Raw genomic sequence first — 9,689 nt, forward strand, 5'->3', positions numbered from 1 at the left:
CAGGGCCGGATTACCCATAAGGCAGAATGGCAGACTTCCACGGGCCCCGCGCTTTTGGGGGCCCCGCGCTTTGAGGACTTACCCTAGATATTATGGGTTTTTTCAAAAAAAAAAAATCGCCTGCGGCGCTGAAAAATTTACTTTTGGTGAGACTGGATTTCTCAAGATTGTGGACCAAAATTTTCAAAAATTTCGCCTGCGGCGCTCTAATTTATTTTGCTCACTTTAGCGTTCAGCTAAAATTAGGATAAGAAAATATCTAGCAAATTTTTCAAAAATTTCGCCTGCGGCACTCTATTTTATTTTGCTCACTTTAGCGTTCAGCGAAAATTAGGATAAGAAAATATCTACGAATTAGGTACTTCAAAAATTAACTTGTGACAAGCATGAGGCACATATCTACCTACTTTTTGAAAAATTTCGCCTGCGGCGCTGAAAATTTTAAGTTCGATCAGCCCAAACTGGGGGCCCCGCGCCTTTGAAACTGCCCCAGGCCCCGCGGGGGGCTAATCCGGCCCTGGCTGTGAACCTGTGTAGGTATTGTTTTCAAACTAAATATTAAATCAAATTTTGTCCAAAATCTCAATTATGCGATTAGCTCCAAAACAAAGGCAGTAGAATACATAAAACCAATGATGTCGGCTATCCAAGCAATTGGATCTTCGACAAAACCTGTGGGTTGAAGAGCTCCTTTTGGAGAATCATGCCACATCTTTGCTTTTTTTACCTCTTCAAAGTGACTTAAAACTTTTCGGTCGATCTGTCCGAGTGTTCTCAATGAATAGAAGCTAGGGGAGTCAAAAGTTTCCGTGTACCGCTCTACACATAATTATATTCAAATAAAACTTTGCACCAGAAACATAATAGCTTGACCCGATTTTCCTTTGTAGTCTGGCAGCCTGACCCTTGACCCTTTTGCTTTGTTCCGAGGCAGCGAACGGAAAACATTAGGAGTGGACAAATAAATTAGAAAATTACACCTTCACACTTTGTCCTCCAGGCTGACATCAGCAGTGTTTGCCCTAAGATCTATTCGAAAAAACGTGGACACTTGCACTAGTCTGAATGCATACTTTGCGTACTTTCATAGCATTATGTCTTACGCTATTATGTTCTGGGGCTTTGCTGCCGGCACTGGAGATGTTCTTCTTTTGCAGAAAAAGGCTCAGTCTCTAGGTAGAATATCAAGAGGTATACTTCAAGTGTTGGGAGAAAAGTTTTGCTTTGTTTAGAAGCTAAGAGAATCATACTTGAAACCTGCTAGATTTCACTAGTTAGCTAGAGCTGCTAGAGGATCCTGGAATAGATCCCATTCCCCATTCACTTATTCATGTGCGGGTTTCACTAAAGAGCAGAAAAACTGCTGACAAACCTAATTTAATATTATTAGGTAAACATACTTACTTACTTTGAATTTTTATTGCTACAATAGGGTCTATCAGAAAACGTAGTAAGGTATTATAGGTACTCTTTTTACAATTATAACTACAGGGTCTATCAGAATTATGGATGGTTCTTTTCCGCATAATGCTATCCATATGAAAGTAGAAAAAACAGATTCTAGCCTTTAGAGCCTCAAAAGTCGCCAGTGTAGAGTGTAGGTGCATTTATAAATTGAAACTGATAGACACTCGTTCGGTCGATGTCGGTAAAAGGGTTAAGGTAAAATAACACGTAAGGGTTAAGGTAAAATAACACGTAAGGGTTAAGGTAAAATAACACTCGTACCGTAAGGTAAAATTTCGGCCTTACTTATACAACCTCCTGTCGTCCTTACTTTCGAGATCACAATATTCTTACTTTATATGCACAACTTACTCCGGAATCCCGCTAGTTCATCCCGAGGCATGGCCAAACTTGTAGAAAAGGCATGGCCGAACTTGTAGAAAATAATAAAAAATACGGTCGCGCTGCGCGCTCCCTGTTAGCTGCATAGTTATCAAACTAAAAACATAAACGAAACTCAAAATGTTACTCGAGAGCGGAACATTTCTCTCCAGCAGTCTCTGCACTCTGTGTATTTCTTATGGAGATTTTAGCGATCAAAAATTGATCATATCTCAGGATCGGTTTAGATTCGCAAAATCCTTTCTTATTGCACACCTAGACCATAAAAGGAATAGTCCTATCAAATTTCAGATTTCTAGGTGTTGTGGTTCTCGAGATAGAGCGATCAGTGTGTGAACTATGAAATGTGAACTGTGAATGAGTGAATGGATCTTGTTTTTATCATTTTTTATATATTTTCCTTTCCACCAATTGCTTTCAGCTCTCACCACACTAAAATTAATAAACCTGTCAACGACCCTTGTATTCATATTCACACACCAAGTTTTATACTTCAAACTTTCTCCCCCCGAACAAGAGTTACATTGTAAATATGCGCCATCCCTTCTCATTGTATTGTAAATAGCCTGCAGCTTTGTTCAATGGAGCTGCCTGTTTGTATTGTGACCTTCCTCTTGCCACTGTCTCGGTACAGACTGCCTCGCAAGTCTTTGAGCAGATTTGCTAACTAGCTTTTCAACATTACAGAAGAAGAAGAAGAAGAAGAAGAAGAAGAAGAAGAAGAAGAAGAAGAAGAAGCAGCAGCGAAACCTCTTGGTCAGCAGGTGATTTTATTCATTGGCTGTGAACCTGTGTAGGTATTGTTTCCAAAAAACTAAATATTAAATCAAATTTTGTCCAAAATCTCAATTATGTGATTAGCTCCAAAACAAAGGCAGTGGAATACATAAAATCCATGTCGGCTATCCAAGCAATTGGATCTTCGATAAAACCTGTGGGTTGAAGAGCTCCTTTTGGAGAATCATGCCACATCTTTGCTTTTTTTTACCTCTTCAAAGTGACTCAAAACTTTTCGGTCGATCTGTCCGAGTGTTCTCAATGAATAGAAGCTAGGGGAGTCCAAAGTTTCCGTGTACCGCTCTACACATAATAGATTGTATTCAAATAAAACTTTGCACCAGAAACATAATAGCTTGACCCGTTTTTCCTTTGTAGTCTGACTGCCTGACCCTTGACCCTTTTGCTTTGTTCCGAGGCAGCGAACGGAAAACATTAGGAGTGGACAAATAAATTAGAAAATTACACCTTCAGAGTTTAAACTCATTTTATTATGTTTTTCTTCTTCTTCTCCTCCCCCTCCTCCTCCTTCTTTTTCATCTTCCTCTTCTCCTCCTCCGTCTTCTAGACAAGGGGAAATGGTACCCACTTACGAGAGAAAAAACCTTTGTTTTCACTTTTTTATGTTATGTTTTTTACACGGAAAGTGTTGCGAAGCTCTGCTTGGAAACTTGCAATTTATCGAATTTTCCGTGTTTTTATAGTTCAGAACTTCAGACAAACCTAATTTAATATTATTAGATTTGAATTTATATTTTTATAGCGATGTTATTAGATTTTATAAAATTCCAAGATGTTTACCTGGGAGTAAAGGTGTTTTTCTAACAGACTCTGACCTACATTAAGAAACTTACTTCAGTATGTTCTTCGGTAGTTAAATGACATTTTTGGTTTACCAACACTCACACTTAACTTATACTTTTTATAGGACTTAAAGTTGGCACGTACCTTACTGTTTGGTATTGGACGTTTCGGGTCTGAACTCCAGACCCGTTCTTAGGTAGGTCGCGGGTTCGATTTCCGTCAGGATTGTACTTTATCCTGAACGGATAAGTTTCGTTCTCGGAAAGGCTGGCTTTCTCCTAAGTTCCCTCTATCAAACCTCTTAACCCTTTGAACGCAGATGTAAACTTTTGTTTACACAAACTTTGCCGGCCAATAACTCCTAGGGTGATGAATTTAAAAAAATCCGACTCCATATATGATCATAACTCGTATCTTAATTCGGTAACCAAAAAGGGTTAAAAAAAAAAAAAAAAAAAAAAAAAATCTTCATTCACCGGTCTCTAGGTAGAATATCAAGAGCTGTACTTCAAGTGTTGGGAGAAAAGTTTTGCTTTGTTTAGAAGCTAAGAGAATCATACTTGAAACCTGCTAGATTTTACTAGTTAGCTAGAGCTGCTAGAGGATCCTGGAATAGATCCCATTCACTTATTTATGTGCGGATTGTGCGGGTTTCACTAAAGAGCAGAAAAATTGCTGACAAACCTAATTTAATATTATTAGATTTGAATCATATTGTAGGTATTAGGTAAACATACTTAGTTACTTACCTACTTTGAAATTTTATTGCTACAATAGGGTCTATCAGAAAACGTAGTAAGGTATTATAGGTACTCTTTTTACAATTATAACTACAGGGTCTATCAGAAAACAACTAGTATAACTATACTTACTTTACAATTATCACAACAGGGTCCGTCCGCACACTGGGATTCTTTTTTCAGCTTGCATGTGATGGCGTCACAACACGGGTCCTTCTCATGGCACTCATCTATAGACCCGCAATCACAATCTTCATCTTCATCCACCACTCCATTGCCACATAGCTTGTGAACAATGCTGGAAAGCTGGAACCAGATCGGAAAGTAATAGGTAAAAAAGGAAAATAATGGTATGTTAATAGACATTAAAAGGCGAGGTATTTATACCTGCCTCGGTAGCGTAGTGGTCAAGACGCTCGCCTGGTAAACACGAGGGCGTGGGTTCGATCCCAGCCGAGGCATGGAATTTTATCCTCATTTATTTGAGATTTTGACCACATAATAATGGAGCTCTAAGGGTAACTTACTTCAATATGTTCTTCGCTAGGTCGCGGGTTTGATTCCCGTCAAGATTGTACTTTATCCTGAACGGATAAGTTTCGTTCTCGGAAGGGCTGGCTTTCTCCTAAGTTCCCTCTATCAAACCTCTTAAAAAAATAATAATAAAAAAAAATCTAATTGACCTAATCCGATCAATAAGGGCAGACAGACCGATGACTGTTCCTAGGCTCAAATAACACAGGACTTTTGGGACGGACTGTAGTTTCTGTAAAATTTCTGGGCTACCCTATCTCTAATATTTCACATACCGCACTATACATCCGTATGAAATACGTCTACAGTCATATGTATTTCTCCCAGCACAGGGTTGTCATTATACTATGCAAAATCCTGCGCCTTGATTTGCATACAATTTTTTCCGCTACTCACTTCTGATTACTTAGACAGTAGGCTGAAAACTTATATGACGCCGAGTAGCAGGTTGTATGCTATGATATGATATAGGAATCTATGTTACCTTTTCCTGCTTCTTATCATAGAAGTATTCTAGCTGTCATCCAAACCATCGCTACAATCTTCCTATAGGACGGAGGATGAGGAAGAGAAAAGAAGAAGAAGGAAGAGGAAGAAAATAAAGGAACAGAAAAGCCTAGGAGAAGAATTAAGACTAGAAGACAAAGGAGGAGAAAGAAGAAGAGAGAGAAATAATGAGAAAAGAGAGGAGGGAGAGAAGGAAGAGAAGGAAGAGAAGAATTAGGACTAGAAGAAGGAGGAGAAAGAGAGAGACATAATGAGAAAAGAAAGAGAGGAGGGAGAGAAGGAAGAGAAGAATTAGGACTAGAAGAAGGAGGAGGAAGAGAGAGACATAATGAGAAAAGAAAGAGAGGAGGGAAATAAATCACGAAGGAAGAGAATGGGAAGAAGAGGAAAACGAAAATTAGGACTAGAAGAAAATGGAAGACCAATAATAAGATTAGGAAAAGGGGAAAAGAGAGAAATAATGAGAAGAAGAAGAAGAAGAAGAAGAAGGAAAAGAAGAAGAAGAAGAAGAAGAAGAAGAAGAAGAAGAAGAAGAAGAAAAGTAAAAATACAGAGGATAAAGGAAATAATGAAGAGAAGGAATGAGATGCAATTCGATGAGTGCAACCTCATACAAAGCTATACAAGTATACACAGGTACTCTCAGAATTGAAATAATACATGGAAGAATACAAAGTTTAAACAAGTATGATAGAAATAGAACCAAAACATCTACCACAAAGTTTAAACAAATGTGATAGAAATAGAACCAAAACATCTACCACAAAGTTTAAACAAATATGATAGAAATAGAACGAAAACATCTACCACAAAGTTTAAACAAATGTGATAGAAATAGAACCAAAACATCTACCACAAAGTTTAAACAAATATGATAGAAATAGAACGAAAACATCTACCACAAAGTTTGATTGAATATTGAATATTGAAAATGATAACTTTTTATTTGTACAATTAAATTTAACACAAAGTAACATCTCCTAAGCTTACTAAAACTTCTAGGGAGGTGGATTTTCTTTCCTCTTCTTTTTGTTTTCCTTTTCTTTCTCACATATCTATGGTATTTCCGTTATTCTTCTTTGTTCTTTTCAAGTATCCTTTCTTCGACTTTTTGTTTGATTTTATTCACATTTTCTTCATCTAAGAAATCTTCACAGTATTCCTGTAATAATTTCGGGATATGATATGACAGGCATCTTTCTCCATATTTAGTGAATACTCTTGGTTTTTCAAAATCTCGTCTTCTTAGTTGATATTGTGTTTCTGTTTTCCTTCGATATTTAGGGTTTTTAAAGTGCTGGGTGACCATTATGAATGTTGCTATGTCTCTTATTTTCATTAGTTTCATATCTTTATCATCAAATAAATATCTAATGATTTTCCTTTGTACACTGTTGAGAGGTTCAAGTACGTATTCTGGGGCATATGTGTATAGAGTTACGCCATACCTCAGTATGGATTCTATTAGTGCGTGATATATGATTTTTTTTACTAGTTATTGGTATTGTTTTTATGTTATTTTTCTTTCTGTCATGTTTTTATGTTTAAACAAATATGATAGAAATAGAACGAAAACATCTACCACAAAGTTTAAACAAATGTGATAGAAATAGAACCAAAACATCTACCACAAAGTTTAAACAACTATGATAGAAATAGAACGAAAACATCTACCACAAAGTTTAAACAAATATGATAGAAATAGAACGAAAACATCTACCACAAAGTTTAAATCCCTTCTCTGTCTCTCTCTCTCTCCATCTTTTTCTCTCTGCTGAAATTTTATTAGATAGCTTAAGCATGTATAAATCAAACGATAGATTGAAGATTCTGTAACTTTGTGAAGGTCCATCTTAACTAGGTAGGTTGAAATGATAAACATATACTTCTTCACTATTTGTAAAATATTCTGGGTTTTATTTCATGTATAATCAGATGGGCTAGAAGAGTAGATGGTTTCTCTCCCCAAATACGAGCTGGGTCATCACGAGAACAACAGAAAGAAAGCCCTTAAAAGATTTGTAATCGAAATTTGACTGCAATATTATTAGCCATCTCTGAGAACCAAACCCGGAAATTCTTCTTGGCAAGCTAGCGTGTTACTGGACCAACAGTGCTCAAAAAAGATTTCCTTAAAAACTTGAAAAATCCCGAAAAGTCGACACTAGTGACTATTTTGTGTCGAACATTGTACAAACTTCGTTTTTATACGTTACGTACAACTAACAACCTCAAAATTTGTTTCAAATTCACTTAAAATAAAAAGTAGGTATCGTTGAAAAAATTATGGTGGTGAAGAAGAAGAAGAAGAAGAAGAAGAAGAAGAAGAAGAAGAAGAAGAAGAAGAAGAAGAAGAAGAAGAAGAAGCATGAAAAGAGAAATGTGGCACTCATCTATAGACCCGCAATCACAATCCTCATCTTCATCCACCACTCCATTGCCACATAGCTTGTGAACAATGCTGGAAAGCTGGAACCAGATCGGAAAGTAATAGGTAAAAAAGGAAAATAATGGTATGTTAAAAACAACATTAAAAGGCGAGGTATTTGTATTCCAGAAAAAAAAGTGGTAGGAAATCGATTAGTTGGATGAAGATATGATGGCAATATGGAGAAATAGCATCCAGAATGACCTGAATCCTGGGAAGAATAGGCCTTAGCCACGGATCGCGGATCGAATACCGAAATCGAAGAGAGAAAGACGACAGCATAGGAGCTAGCCGAGAATAGGAGGTAACCGTTACGAGAACGAACCTTATCTAGGTATTATTATTAATAAGTTTCCATTTATATTTCATCGACAAAAAACTCAGAACATACATTTTTCATATAAATGGTATACCCACCCGTATAATCAGAGCTTGTGCCACGGATGGGGAAAAAGGATAAAGTTAAGGATAAAGTTTTATCTGTTAAGGATAAAGTTCGCCCCAGGCGAGAATCGAACCCGCAATCTAGGCTGGTGAAAAGGAAGTCTCAAAGAAAGTCATTTCTTTTAACTTATGAGCGATCCGCAAAAAAGGAAGAAAGAGGATCGCTCCACTTCATGAGTTATGTTCAAGAGTTCACCTCGTTGGGTTTGTTGAGAAGACAAATGGCGCGGCCGTTCTGCAGAGCGTCAGTGTAATCCTCCTGCGAGCATGCACTGAACTTGTACGGCTGAACATTGTCCAGACCCATGATACTTTGCTTCATGATACACCCGTGCCAATCTGTACAGTGACACTTCTCTCCTGCATTGTGATGGGAATAATGGGAAAGGGGTAAGAATAAGAACGAACGTTAGTAACATCCCATTTTACGAACAAAAATTCTTATTTTATGAACAAAACTTCTTGTTCTCAAGTCGGACTGTAACCAATTTTGGTAAATCAGATGTTTGGAATTGATTCAATTGATGCTTCAGTGCAGTTTGAGAGCCAGTAATTTGTTCATAAAAAAATATGGCCCTAAGAATGGGTAACTTCAGACTTAAAGTGACAGTGATGAGATTCAGCAAGGGTTGTGGCATTATAAGATGGGTGTCGGGGACTTGTTAATCTTGGAATGTGTGAAGTGCGTCTTAGGAAATCCACAAACCCCTAGTGAAATCCAAGAGGAATCAGTCTTGAAGACGTCTCTACTTAACGTATATATGTTTTATAGTTTTACATGCCAAGTTTTCCCTTTGATGGATCATTTACCCACTGTATGACTATGATATAATTTATCATGGTTGCACCTAATATCCTACTAAAGGGAACCTAGACCCAGTTGAACAAGCGTAGTTTTTCAACTTTGTCTATGGATGCTGTATCTATGGATACTTTACTGTATCTATGGATACTCTAATAGATACAAAAGTATCTATGGATACTTTTCTAAGTATCTTTAAATGAATGGAAGAAACAGGACTTTTATGTAAGATTTTTTTACTTTAATTTTAAGCTGTTTATTTGAAGCTGTTATGTTGTCAACCAAATTGTAATTTAAAATAAAAAATACAACGAACCTTATTTATTTATTTATTATTTTTCTGCTCAGAAAAAAAAAAATCTTTTCTAATAAAAATTTATGATTTGAGCAATACTTACGTCCATCATCGTGGTCCATGCCAATATTATGCCCAATCATATGGGCCATAGTGCCCCCTAACAGATGAGGTTCATAGGGATTGGCATCCACACTAATGCCCACAGCATCGCCTGAACATATAGCATTGGGTACTGCTATCCCTGCCTCTCCATCTTTGAATTCGGCACCCCTGGAATCAGATAATGATTAGGGTTTTGATAGAGGAATCTAAGTTACCTTTTCCTGCTTCTTATCATACTCGTACAAGTATTCTAGCTGTCATACAAACCATCGCTACAATCTTCCTATAGGACGGAGGAGGAGGAAGAGAAGAGGAGAAGAAGGAAGAGGAAGAAAATAAAGGAACAGAAAAGCTTAGGAGAAGAATTAAGACTAGAAGACAAAGGAGGAGAAAGAAGAGAGAGAA

General features: G+C 37.1%; 1 protein-coding gene across 1 annotated transcript in view; it reads right to left on the reverse strand.

The window, feature by feature from the left end:
- The window catches only part of LOC103508339 (zinc metalloproteinase/disintegrin-like), a gene marked incomplete at its 5' end in the record, with an annotated part of 31,958 nt that extends 22,506 nt beyond the window's left edge, over positions 1-9,452 (reverse strand). Inside the window, 3 exons of the mRNA XM_026822972.1 lie at positions 4,302-4,475; positions 8,279-8,442; positions 9,283-9,452. Coding sequence (XP_026678773.1) covers positions 4,302-4,475; positions 8,279-8,442; positions 9,283-9,452 — 508 coding nt within the window. The remainder of the gene's footprint in view (positions 1-4,301; positions 4,476-8,278; positions 8,443-9,282) is intronic.
- Positions 9,453-9,689: the final 237 nt, after the last annotated feature.

This window comes from Diaphorina citri, unplaced genomic scaffold, assembly GCF_000475195.1.
Source record: "Diaphorina citri unplaced genomic scaffold, Diaci psyllid genome assembly version 1.1 scaffold389, whole genome shotgun sequence".
NCBI lineage: Eukaryota > Metazoa > Arthropoda > Insecta > Hemiptera > Psyllidae > Diaphorina > Diaphorina citri.